General features: G+C 36.7%; 2 protein-coding genes across 2 annotated transcripts in view; one reads left to right on the top strand and one right to left on the bottom strand.

The window, feature by feature from the left end:
- The window catches only part of LOC117383272 (dolichyl-diphosphooligosaccharide--protein glycosyltransferase subunit STT3B-like), a 57152-nt gene extending 46411 nt beyond the window's left edge, over positions 1-10741 (top strand). Inside the window, exons 8-16 of the mRNA XM_033980394.2 lie at positions 2885-2933; positions 4356-4510; positions 5048-5259; positions 7081-7268; positions 7615-7786; positions 8403-8576; positions 8864-8977; positions 9307-9516; positions 9621-10741. Of these exons, the coding sequence (XP_033836285.1) occupies positions 2885-2933; positions 4356-4510; positions 5048-5259; positions 7081-7268; positions 7615-7786; positions 8403-8576; positions 8864-8977; positions 9307-9516; positions 9621-9701 (1355 nt within the window). The 3' untranslated portion in view covers positions 9702-10741. The remainder of the gene's footprint in view (positions 1-2884; positions 2934-4355; positions 4511-5047; positions 5260-7080; positions 7269-7614; positions 7787-8402; positions 8577-8863; positions 8978-9306; positions 9517-9620) is intronic.
- A 113-nt stretch (positions 10742-10854) lies between these two features.
- Positions 10855-13749, bottom strand: kiaa1143 (KIAA1143 ortholog). The gene is made up of 3 exons (XM_033981083.2): positions 13566-13749; positions 12353-12500; positions 10855-11683 (listed from the first exon to the last, which is right to left on the bottom strand). Exons 1-3 carry the CDS (start codon positions 13686-13688, stop codon positions 11472-11474), a joined length of 483 nt encoding a protein of 160 aa, XP_033836974.1. The 5' UTR covers positions 13689-13749; the 3' UTR covers positions 10855-11471.
- Positions 13750-14097: the final 348 nt, after the last annotated feature.

Below are 14097 nucleotides of genomic sequence, written 5' to 3'. Positions count from 1 at the left end.
TTAAAACTATACCGAGCAGTTGTTTGGCATAGTTTGATTTTAGAGACAGTCTGGATATGCACAGCTCTGAGTGTTCACTTGTGACTATTGATTGCCCCTCACAAGTTTAGCTAATTCTTTAAAAAAAAAGCTGTTGACCCTGTATGCAGCAAATGTACCCACACATAATGCACATTTATTGAAAAGTATCCTCCCCATCGGTAGACATGCAAAAGCCATAATTCATTTTATGAATTTGTTTCTTAAGCCTTTATTTGGACTAATGGCAAGATGTACAGACAAAGCAAAAGCAATCAAGGTTATGGAAAATATAAATGAGAAACTAGATCGTGTTTGATCCTAAGGGGAGAGACTACAGGCTAAATTTTTTTTGTTTATTTTTTGGTCAGTTTAGTCCCTTGTCTTATAAGATTTCATATGGAAACAACAAAATTATCCATTCTGCAGTGAATATGTAATTTAATCAACTTGCCATCCATAGACTTATATGGGACATTATAACTTCAAAGGCCGTTTTCTCAAAATGCATTTTACCATCATAGGGAAATAAGGATCACCCCTTAAACTAGCACCTACATACACCAACAATCCCCGTCTTGTACTAGATTTTGAAAAAAGGATTTTATTTTTTTTGATACCTGATTTATTAAGGTCCAAAAATAAGGTGAAATTTGAATTTTCCTGCAAATGTTCAGTCAGATTTAGTTTACTCAAGCACTAAATAAGATATCCAAAATCTAGTATCTGCAAATCAACAAAAAGAAGTAAGACATTAAAGCCTGACTTTCAAGTTTCTGTTTTGAATGTGCCATTTTATTTTTTACACATAAAATGCCTTATTTATATATGAAAACATTACATGATGAAAAACTACTAATTTATGTGAGGAAACAACAGAGGAAGTTTCAAATTGATATCTCTAAATTTAAGATTGTTTTTCTTTCCACCTTCAGTGTCTCGCCTTGTTAAGTATAAATATGAACTATGTGAACAAAGGGAACATATATTCCATGCATTTGCCTCGGCCCCACTGTCCTTGCATGGCCCGTGTTGACACTTAGCTGCTTTGATGGGCATGTAATTAAAAGATTAATTTGTGTTTTAGCAGCGTCTGAAGCGTGACATGCAAAAACTCTTGGTGTTTATGGTCAGTACATGGACATCACACATCTATTACAAACTGCAGGGAGGCCTTTTCTGCAAGTCCACACTGGCGATTAGCTCCTGTGTCTTGTTTGTCACTGTGGCCGGCCAGGGAAACCTCATTAGAGACTCCATTATGTCCTCACCCCTATAAAAAATATATTGGTGAAAAACTTTAGTTTTTGTATTGTATTTTCTATGACTGCATTAATCAAATTACCTGGAATCCTACTATGAATGGACACGTGTACATTTGCTGCATATGATCAATGTCTATTATATAATTAAATGTTTGTCAATATAGCACAAATTACTATTACTAACTTGCTAAGGTGCATAGCAACTAGGGCTGTGTATTGCCAAGTACCTCACATTACAGGGTCCATGATAGGATACATATCCTGATACATATATCCTTAAAAGAGATCTTAAAATCTTAAAAGTGCCCTTAATTTATATTTTTATGATGTAATATTACAAAATATATTGAAATTTAATGCTCACATTGCCCTTAATGTCAAAACATATGAATAAGTCAGTTGATGCTAAGACTGGGCATCAAAACTCTGCCAAAACATTTGGTAAGTATTGGTACCGAAAAAACATGTTTGGTGCCAATAAATACACCGTACCGATTAATCAGAAGCCCAGGTGCTCACCCATCACAACAAATCTGCACAAATGAATGCCGCAAACAGCAGTTGTGTTTAAACATTAACCCATTGTGTCCAAGTAAAAAAAAAAAGTAATTTTACCGGTAAAACAGAAGAACTGAAGAAACAATGTGCAGAGTTGCAATGTAGCAACTCAAACACATCCAGTTTCCAGTGCGGGGGCTTTACAGCGTCTTAAAGTCAAAGTGCGTAATAATAAATCCACATCCAGTCACAGTCTGCAGTGTTTGCGTAAAGCTGAAGCCAAACAGATAATATGAATCAAACTCCACCAAAATCCTTCTCTTTGGTCCTGGTAAAGGTGTAATTTCCAACTAAATGTGGTAAATATCCAGTCTGGAGCACGTCTGTGTGAAGATGCAGCCAAACGAGTCTGTGTAAAGTTCACCATGATCATCCTCCTTTGCTCAGATAACTCTGTAGTAAAAGAGTAAACCAAAAGCATGTGCTCCGCATCGCTGCCTTGTATATATATGAAGAAAACAAAAGTTAAAATTAAGTGGCTGTGAGTCCATGTCAGGATCAGCTGTGCACTCTGGTTCATTTGCATGTGCATTTGTTTGTAACAGGACTCTGAATAGCCTAGTACTATGTCTTAAAATATGAATTAACGTAATCATAACATATTTCATGGATTAAAAAATATATTCTTAATAATATTGTCCATTAATTTACATTCAGAATAAATACAGACACCGAATAAAGAACCATTCAGGAACTGGCATTGAACTGGCAGGTATCGTTAAAGAAACGCATCCCATATCGATACATGTATTGCCAAGAAGTCTGTAATGATATATTATCGATATTTTTAGTACAGCCAAAATGGCAACAATTTTTTTGAAAACTTATGAGTTCAATTTGATATGTTGCATCAGCAGCTTGGAGAAGGGCATTCATCTCGTTCCAGTACACTGTCAGAAGGATACTTTATTAGTGGGCTCTTGGATCTTGCCTTAGTTCATCATGTTACGTTTTATCAGGGACGCTTTATGATCTATGTTTGTTTAAATGTACTTACAATCTCTTAGAATCTAACCACCCCCATCTGTCTGCCTCTCCTTCAGGCTACATTGCACCGTGGAGTGGGCGCTTCTACTCCCTGTGGGACACTGGGTAAGTCATTGCAATCAGTGTTTGGGACCATCTCACCACGGGACAGGGGTAATTAATGGGCTTTAAATGAGCTACTCTGAAACAGCTGTAGCATAAATCTCCAAAAGTGTATTGGATAAAACGCTGAGGAGAGGAGCAGTCGGTGTCCCATGGTAGATTTATTTCTGTTCTAGGTAAAAAGTTGTTCCCTGTACTTTTTGTGAAGGGACATTGTTTGATGACTCATGTTTTTTTTTCTTGTATGGAGGATGGTTATTAGTATATGTATGTTTATTTATATATTTAAAAATTATTATTCAAATTATAGTATTTTAACAAGGTGGTAGAGCAGTGTTTAATTGTTTAAGTTGCCCACTTAGGACAGCTGTTTGCCTGAACACAGCTGCTTTTGTCTCCAAGTATATCCACATCAGCAATTCATGCCTATATTTTTGTTGTCACCTGTAAAATTGTTTTGTTCCAGTAATTGTACCACTAAAATATAGCATTCTGTGCCCTCTCAGCACATACTATGTGAGTGTTAGCGCCACACCTCAGTATCTTTAACTGTCTGTGTTTGAAAGGGTTTGAAGGAAAGGAGAGTTTTGCTGCAGTGCAGTAAAACTGAAGGGGGTCATCCACCAGATAACTGACATCAGCCAAAACAGATTTTCCCACAGCTTCAACGTCAATAGGCTTTAGGCATCATGTATAATACAAATTTACTGGTTGATACTATTGAGCAGATATATTAACCGCTGTTTATAATCTCACCATAAATACAGACAGACTACAGATGGGAACTTGCTCTTGCTAAATCTGATGTAAAACATATTTTCTTTTTGGGAATGTGTTGCAATGCACATAGTCCCAGATAAATAAACTAATCATCTAAACTAATGCAATTTCTTGTAAATGTGTCTAGCTTCAGGAAACTGAAATACAAGACCAGCTTTATCAGGCTTTATAAGTTATTGAAGAATATACATTTTTTATGCCATATCAGTTAGATAATAAATGGCAATGAGAATACATTTAGAAAATATGTGGAGAGGTCAAGGATAAGTAAGTGATGACTGACGATGCGTCATTGAGACATCCCTTGTGTCTAGATCTGTACAATGTTGTTTATATTCAAGCCTTTTCAGAACAATCAACTACCCCACTAAACATTTCATTTGCCTCACAACCCTCATACAGATGCTGCAATAGTATTTTGGAACCAGCAATTACTATAAAATTATGATTTATGTCTAATTGTCATTGTGTTCTGTACATGAATACTGTCCTGTTTCTCCAGTCTTGAGATATTAGGATTTCATTTTTTCATTTTACACTTGAATAGGATTATTGATGTCACTGTAGGATAAGCAGGATTAGTTATAGAGTTCACTTTTGTTGATTAAGCTACTCAAACTTGCATGTCTACTCTTGTGTCCTTAGTTATGCAAAGATCCACATCCCGATCATCGCCTCGGTGTCAGAGCATCAGCCCACCACATGGGTCTCCTTCTTCTTTGACCTGCACATCCTGGTCTGCACCTTTCCCGCGGGACTCTGGTTCTGCATTAAGAACATCAACGACGAGAGAGTGTTCGGTGAGGCCTGTACTAAGATAATTATGGTTATTGTATATGCCTGGAACGATTTTGTTTGAGTTAGTTCTTTCGTTTAGTCAGAATATATGCAGACACTGATGACTCTCCATATGGTCAACAGGATAGTTCTAGTGTCCTAAAATGGTGATGTGTCAATGCGTTTTACAATAATGGACAATGTAAAAGCAGCAAAACTGAATGATTTAAAGGAGATTTGTTATGCAGAATCAACTTGCAACAGTGTTAGAATCCAAGTGAGATAAAATGTCACATAACCTTTATCAGTTTTGCTGTTTTAAAGAAGTCCATGGCCCAGTTTCAATCATTAAGCTGTCGAAATGTGGTTTACAGTGAACAAAATGTAAAATGGCGATCTACTATTATGTTATCGTTCAATAATAAGTACCTGACAAAAGCGCAATGTTTCTTTTTTCACCCAAATATTGGAATATAAAAACTTTAACATAAAACTGCAATAACCTCCTTTTACCATTTGACTTTCTTTCTTACACCTTTGTCATCTTGTGTCTCTTACAGTGGCCTTGTATGCCATCAGTGCAGTGTATTTTGCTGGAGTTATGGTGCGTCTGATGCTTACCCTCACGCCGGTCGTATGTATGCTGTCTGCTGTGGCCTTCTCCAGTGTGTTCGAGCATTATCTGGGAGATGACATGAAGAGGCAGAGTCCACCGGCCGAAGACAGCAGTGATGAAGACGACAAGAAAAACGCAGGGAACCTCTATGACAAGGTGAGATTCAGAAGACCTCACAACCTTCTAAGCTTACAGTGTTTAATTGAAGTTGGGCAGGTGAATGTCTAAACTGCAGATTTTTAGTGTGGGTTGGATAAATATAACAGAAAAAGTCCTCCTTATGTATGTGAATGGTGACCTTCAAGATGTATAGATTTTTCTTTTGGATATTCTTATGAAAATTCTGCTAACATCAAAACTTGAATTCTGGCAAATTATAAGAAATGATCGATATTGAGGATAATAATGGTATAATCAGATATATTGTTGTAAAACCTACTGTACTAATAAACAACTCAAAATGTCGGTGGGCATTTTTGCATGCACATATAAAGCTGTTCAAACTTCTGTGCGAGCCTGCAGCCTGTTGATGTTCAGGAATAATAATCCTGATTTCCATATTTATAGTTTTGGATTTGGCAGTGAGAATGAAGCAGATGCCATTTTAACAACAGATTTCAAACCCTCTATGAAACACAGAGGACCATTGAGTTTGGAGTGTTTCGTTCCTTAGACAGTATCTCACTCAAAGGGTTTGACCATGTCTGACCTTGACGCACAACGCCATCTCCCTAACCCCAGAAACTCCCAATGTGTAGTGCTTAGAATGAATAAATTGTCATTTCTAAGTCATTCAATTCTCTGACAAACAAATATATTGATTTTGAATGGCAGAAATGTGTATTGCTTGTTTTCATCTTCTCAAATGTGATGATGTAATGTTCTCAGATGAGGGGCAATACTAAGAGCCACATTTCCCTATTGGTAACATTGCATTTTGCCATGAAATATCCAAAAGTAAATGCACAAATATTGAACCTGATCATTTTTATTCATGACTAAACCCAAGAACTCATTGTATTACGACTGGCATCTGCTTTTTTACAATATAAATTTTAGCTGCCCCCATCTGCATTAAATATTATTAGTCAATAGAATGTGGGATGATCTGAAACCCGGCAATACTGGCTGTATTTTTTTTTATTGTTCTTACAAATCCTATGCAGTAAGAATAATGAATAACAAACCTATTGTGTGTCATTTGAAAGGCGCTGGTGAACGAATAGACTATAAAATGACGGTAGCTGTTGATTGTGAACCTGTGAATTTTCTCAATGGGAATAATTAACAATCCAGTACTGCAGTAACAACTCTTCTTTATAGTCAACCCGTCCTCCTGCCGAACCGTGGCTTATATAAATTCCATATGTTTTTTTGAAGGTTTAGTTGTAAACATAATGCACATATAATACATCTTACAAACCATTACAATACACACATTCAAAGAAATACTGCTGACCAATTTTTAGTGGATGAAATGATCATGCTATTAGATTATCACTATCACACAACTGTGAATTGTAATTTACAGTATTACATTTGTTTTTAGTTTTTATCTTGATTTATTTAATGGTGCACTAAGTAACTTTTCTGGGGGAAGATCTGTTGTCTGCTTGTCTCTTCGAAGGTGTTATTCCTTTGTCTGAAATGTTTTAGTATGGTTCTGTGGTATATTTTTTTTACAATTACAGGTGTTGTAATGGCTTAAAAAAACTTTCTCTGAGCAGGGACACCTCTCCACAGATGTACCCTGTAACTTGGTCTGGTTGTGCTACATGTGTCCATTAACAGAGGTTCCAGGCAGAGTAATAACATCTAACAAGGAGACAAACAAATGGTAGACCCTCCATGAGAAAAGTCACATAATGCACCTTTAATTGCACCACCTAAAATGAATGAATGTGCTTAAACTAGGACTACGACGATAGTTCTTATTTAGCTGCTATGAACAACTGGTATGATGTATTTATTTTATAGGCTGGGAAGGTGCGGAAACATGTGTCTGAGCAAGAGAACGTGGAAGAGGGGCTTGGACCGAACATCAAGTCCATAGTGACGATGTTGATGCTGATGTTACTTATGATGTTTGCTGTTCACTGCACATGGGTCACCAGTAATGCCTACTCCAGCCCCAGTGTAGTGCTCGCATCATACAACCACGACGGGTGAGTATAAACAACTAACTACACGACTAACAAAGTGATCTTTGCAGTTATTTTATTTATGTTTGCTTTTTATAAACCAAATCTTGGTGAACGAGTTGAATTGAAATGACACCTTATCTTTGATTTGTATTATTATAATCAGTAGTATAGCCCTACTATACTCTCAAAGAAATAAACCAGTTTTTGCAACCAGCTTTTTGAGATTAAACTTTAAAAAAAAAAAAAGATTGTCAGGACATTTTGTAATTTGTGTCTATTATTTTGGCCTATTAGGGTTTGCTCTTTACAGACATATAAATGCTTACAATGTATAGATTTTGAAATTGTGTCACATATTCCCCTCCAGGTCTCGTAACATCTTGGACGACTTCAGGGAGGCGTACTATTGGCTGAGGCAGAACACGGATGAGCACGCCCGGGTCATGTCCTGGTGGGATTATGGCTATCAAATCGCTGGGATGGCCAACAGGACCACACTGGTGGACAATAACACCTGGAACAACAGTCATATAGCTCTGGTAACAGACTATTTGTTTTTTGGAGAGGAATAATTCCTGTTTACGAGTGGTCATCCGGATGAGATGTGGAACACTACAGTCCTCACATTTAAATTATGAAAGAAACAACTAGTAATAATCCACTCTATATCCTTAAACTATAATATTAACTAAAAAATAAGACAAACAAAGCGGTGCAATTTTACAAACATATGAGAATGTCACCACAGTACAGTACTCCAAGTTTTAATGGATAGGGGAAAGTGTGCTTTGCTGCTGTTGCTTGGTTGTATAGCGCCACTTGGTGGACATGAATAGCACTACTTTGCATGCACAATCCAAGATCTAATCCAGATTATTTTCAAAAGAAATACAGTTTTTAATCATCTTTACTTTTTTAACTAAATCTAAGAATATTGAGTAAAAAAGTTAAATCTAAGAATATTGAATTAAAAAGCTAACAGGCAAACTTCACTTGGCAAAGAGTGTTATTTTATTATCAATATCTTTCATAAAATTAACTTGAAATGTGGAAGTAGAAGTGAACATTTGGACCAAATTGTTATACAATAATGACTATATTATATATTGTTTTAACAATAGAAAACTGTTACATTGCTTCCTTATGTGGTTTCAGGTGGGTAAAGCCATGTCATCCAATGAAACTGCGGCCTACGAGATCATGAGGTCTTTGGATGTGGACTATGTCTTGATCATTTTTGGAGGAGTCATTGGTTATTCTGGAGATGACATCAACAAGTTCCTATGGATGGTCCGGATCGCAGAAGGGGAGCATCCAAGAGATATCAGGGTGAGCCTCTATAGCTACTAAAACACAGCATGCATATTGGATTAGAAAAGGTTAAAGGGAAAATTCTATTATAGACTTTTCATGTTTGAAGGCCTTTGCGTGACTCCACATCTGACTTTAATTAATGGTTGATTAAAGATTTTGGATGTGTGGGAAATCTATCCTTAAAATGTCACACACCAGGCATAGCCCAGGTAGTTTTGAAACAGTTGTTCAAGTGTCATGGAAGATTATTGGACAAACTGTGAAGCTTGATTGAACTTCAACAGAATTTTTTCCTCTTACAGGAAAGTGACTACTTCACCCCTCAAGGAGAGTTCAGAGTGGACAAGGCAGGATCCCCAACACTCCTCAACTGCCTCATGTACAAGATGTCTTACTACCGCTTTGGAGAGATGCAGGTTTGCAACTTTAAAGCAAACGTCTACTTTTACTACAAGCAAACTTAGACTAGCAATGCAGTAAAGTGACTTTATTTTGGTTTGATATTGTGTCAATATGACTCCATGGCTTCTATGTTTTTCACTTAATATTGTTTTGCCTTATGAAGTAAAAAGTAAAAAAAAAAAATTGTATGGCTAAATACATTTAATTGTTCTATGGCTGCCTGTAACCATTATATTGTACCTGACTGAAAGAAAAGCTAGGTATTGTGTAGCAGCTGAAGCTCAGATTATTCTCATATAGTATATTGAAACTTTTGATAACTTTCTTATTCCTATTTTTTAAGTTGGACTTCCGGACGCCGCCTGGTTTCGACAGGACCCGTAACGCAGAGATTGGAAACAAAGACATTAAACTGAAGCACCTGGAAGAGGCCTTCACTTCGGAGCACTGGCTCGTCCGCATTTACAAAGTGAAGAAACTGGAGAACAGGGACCGACTGGAGCACAAGCTCAGGAGCACCGACGCCAACAGACAGAAGTACACTTCCAAGAAGGTACGAATTAGTCCATTTTCTACAATAATCCCATTTCAATTGCTGAATAAGATATCATTATGTACTTTGTACATCCTTCTTACTCTTACTCCTTCTGTTCTCAGACGTCCAAGAGGAAGCGTGGGTTTGTCAAGAACAAGCTCACCCTGAAAAAGGGCAAAAAACTAACCAAGAAATCTCGATAGGCCTTTATCAGCCTCAGTCAGAAGTGCCCACAGGACTGAAGACAGGACACCAATAAAACTATCAACTAAATCCACCAATCAAAATAAACCAGAGCATCATGAAACTTTGAATCGGCCCTACTGCAGGAAACCAGAGAGTGCTTTGGACTCCAGCTTTGCCCTGATGTAAGGGGTGATAGGGCTCTGAATATACGGGAGATTTATGGGCTAGTCCCAGGATGCTCCCACTGTGGGTTTAAACCTGGGGAACTGCAATCTTTGACTGGCATTTCTTTTTGTACTTGAACGTGCTGGGGTTATGATATCCCGAGTGGAGGAACACTTCAAATTGCATCCGTCATTAAAGGTAAAGATGGTTAACAGGTGTCAATTCAGAGGGAAATGCTGCTCACACTGATAGATTGATTAATGCATTTTGTTATTAAAGTGGTCTGAGAGAAACAGAATTGTGATCTTGTTTTTTCTGCTTTTCAAAAATAACCAACCTAGTGACTAATTTAACTTAATAGTTTAAACCATTTCAAAAACATGATAGATGTGATAGTGAATTTTTTTCTGGTAAATAAACAGGAGAGTGAATACTGCCCATTGTCATCTATGTGCAACAAGTAACAGGCTTAACAGATAATTTCAATTTCTCAATAAAATCCTTTTGATTCAGTTTTCTCCGTATTAGAATTCTAAGCCAATTGCTGGCTTAAAACCTATTTGTATTTTACTTGCAACAATGTTTCTAATTAGTTTTAAGCTTAAACCTCACCATCAACTCTCTTTCTAATACAAAACATATCAGTGAATTCTGTTCCTCTCATACTATTTCAAAAGCATCGGCCTTAAGTGTGATAAAGTTAATTTCCATAAATTAGGACTGTCGGTGAGGATATTTATTTCAGACGAAAGTGAACGCAGCGTCTGATCGCGAAGAAGCAGAGATTTTAAGTTGTGATTTTTCTAAGTCAAGGGTTCTTCCATCAATTGTAATGATCTGGATGCAGGTGTGAGAATGAAACATGCCTTTTTGAATAAAGAGGTTAAAATAATATGGCTTTGTATGACTTGAATTCAAAACATTTGGCCTAATTATGGTGTGTTAGAGGTATAAATATAGTAGAAACTGTAAAAACAAAGTTGACAGATCTTGTACAGTTTTTTTTTTTATGTGTTCAGTTAAAGCAATGGACAAAACAGTATATAAAAATGTACACAAATCATACTCACATAAAAACTGCATTGACATGAATGCATTGTCTCTACATCATATTTTACAGCTCCTTTGACGAAGCCAAAATATAGTCATACATTCATTACAGTACTGAATGTACAGTATACTGTGAAATTATCAGCAGACTTGCAAATACATTACACCAAGTTTAACACACCAAAACAATTTCAAATTGACTAGGAAACAATATGATTTGATGACCTCATAAAGGTTTAAAGGTATTAAATTCGACACAATAAATACACACTATTTAGTCAGAATTGTGTAATTTTGAGTTGGCAACATTGTGATGATGCAGATGCCGTATTACTTTATGCCAACTATGTTATTTATAAAACAATCTCAATATTTCATTAACTGAACAAAAAGATACCACACTTGCACAAAAACTTGATATAGACATACAAAGGTATATTTTTAAAGTTTGAATTTCGCAGAATCATCAGTTTGTTTGCTGTAAAAAGGGTTTCATTAAAGGATTGTGTCCTTCTGGGTGTAAAATGATTGACTTTGATGTCACCTGTCCCCTTGATCTGACTTCGCTAAACTCAGTCTTCCTCTTCATCGTCATCTCCTCCGAATGACAGCAAACTGTTGTTTTTGACCTTTTTACCAGAGCCTTCCTTCTTGTCTGCCTCCTTCCCTTCTTCCAGATTTTTCTTCTTTTTGCTGGAGCTCGCCGTGATGCCCTGAAACTTTTCTGATGAGGAGCGTTTGGCTGGTTTCTTGAAGAGAATTTTTCCATCAGCTGGCTTGTCATCTGTGAACAAAAAGAAATAGCTAGAAGATTAACATATTTTGAGACACTTTTTGATGTACCCATGTGAATTTCTATACCTGATGAATCTTTCATCTTGAGTTCACAGAAAACAAGCAGTATGAGATCTTGGGGCTCGACACATGGGGGATGGTAAATGACAATGACCGGCATCAGCGTCACATTGGAATCAAAACCCAACACACCAGTAGCAACTTCACAACTCATGCTTTAGGCCTGGGCAGATCGTGTGTCAACATTAATCAGTCAGTTATTGGTGCAAAAACTTTGTAGGGCTAGTTGATTTCATACTTGTGGCTTTTCAGCCCATAATTCCCACAGCCAATTTTACAGCCAATCAAATGTGTAGAAAACTCTCGATCTGCCCTGGACTAGAGTGTGACTTGTGAAGCTGCCACTGGTTCCTGACGTTTTTTGTTTTTTTTACCCGCAGTGTTAAAAAACCAACACACAGGGAGTGAGTGACACTGGTCACTGTTGTTTATCACCCCCTCCCCATGTGTCAAGCCCCTTATGCTATGGTGATAGCTGGGATTCTTGATTTAACCTTGTTTGTTTTTGATATTTTTGGAGTTTGTAGCATTTCAGTTTCCTTAATAAACCTAGTGAAGAGGCCTCAGATGTCAAGCTTATTTACAGAAAACACAGTACCGTTGTCTTTGCCTCCTTGGATCTGGTCCTTGATCTTCTTGGCCTCTTCTGCACAAAGGTCTCTGCTTTGTAACACCACCACCTGTGGCTGCTCATCTTCTCGGTCACTGCCACTGCTGTCATCGTCTGGAGTCGGCATCACCTGACGCTGACGGGACCAACACCAAACACATCGTGTAAAGTTGTTGCCTAACTCAAACTCTGTATTGGTATGGTAATAACACTCTCTTGTTAAATGGCTTAATTTAGAGTTTGTATAGGTTTAAGAATTTTTTTAAATTTTTTTATTTGAATCCCTTACTATTAAGGTTGTTGTTTTCCAAAAACACCAGCTAAAATTTTCCCCATCTGAACAGAAAAGCTGTTTCTGAATGGCTAGACTCTTCGTGAAGCTGAGACTCTGTAGTTTTGGCCTGAATGTGTGTGAATAAAAATCACGTTTCAAATCCCCTCAATCTATTTTTTTTTGTCAATATAGAAGTAGAGCTGCTGGGGTGGTATCGACTGACAGAAAGTAGTAGTAGAGTTTTGGGGGTTTTTTTTGTTATTTTTTGTGTGTGTGTGTCCAGATAATTCCCATTTCAAAGCTAAAGTCAATATTACCAAAATGAGATTTGGAGACTATTGGAGCCTACAATGTAAAAAAAAAAAAAAAAGTCTAGGGCTGTTAAATGTGAATTTTTTTTTTTTTTTTTGTGGGTTTGAACTACAAACTGATCCTGATGATTGATGTGACTGAAAAAGTGGATTACAGCTTTACCTGTAAATTTTACATGACTGAATGCTTCGTAGTAGCCTTTTATCAGAAAGTGCACAATAAGGAATACATGGAAAAAAATGTGTCCCTCTTAATTTTAAGAAGTTTTTAATTATCAATGAAGCATGATTCATCAGAATAGTTGTTGAAGCCCTATAATTATTGAGACTTTAATAAATTACAGACGGTGCTTTACTTTTTTTGCATCCATCTACCCAAAGTCGCCACAATTTAAATGACTATAAGCACTAGATTTTATAGACAACGAAATCTATTTTGGCCACGTTAAGCTGCGAGTTGATTTCCAACTCAAAGCGTCAAAAACTCGATCAAATGTTAATATTAATCTAAGACTAAATGCTTAACCTGGATAACTTAACATGTACACTGAACGCTTACAATAGAAAGTGTTACTCGCTGCTAGCTCCTGTAGCCTAATGTACGGCTAATCCTCACCTTTGTATCTACGTTGGGTCCTTCTTTGTATCCAACATCATTTTTAAACTTTTTCAAAAACGAGGGTTCTGATGGTTTCACCCAGGACACTCCACTGACTTTACGTTTATTCATCTTAAGCATAAACTAGTAGCCTACAAACTCAATTTGCAAAAGGCACCGCACACCAAAACAAAATGACGTAATCAAAATGCGCCCATAAATCAGTCACGTGATTTTAAAACTAGAGCTGATTGGTGAAAATTGTAAACATCGGTCAAGTTACCAAAACTGCAGTGTTTCTGGGTTATTTTAATAGATCCATGTTCCGGGTTCGCAATAAAGTGATAAAATGGTCGGACGTTATATTGTTTCTTTTGCTGTGATCAGATAAGAAAATGGCTTATTAACGCCTACTATTATTGGTCTTTTCATATTGAGCAATATATTAGTAAGCCTTTTATAATATATCGCTCAATTAGAAAACTTGTCTTTTTGTTTTAGAGTCCTCCGATTTGGACAGATTTTTTTTTTCAACTTTTATTTTGAAATA

This window comes from Periophthalmus magnuspinnatus, chromosome 16, assembly GCF_009829125.3.
Source record: "Periophthalmus magnuspinnatus isolate fPerMag1 chromosome 16, fPerMag1.2.pri, whole genome shotgun sequence".
NCBI classification, from domain to species: Eukaryota; Metazoa; Chordata; class Actinopteri; order Gobiiformes; family Gobiidae; genus Periophthalmus; species Periophthalmus magnuspinnatus.
The sequence above is the reverse complement of the archived record's forward strand: the minus strand, read 5'-3'. Positions and strand labels throughout refer to the sequence as shown.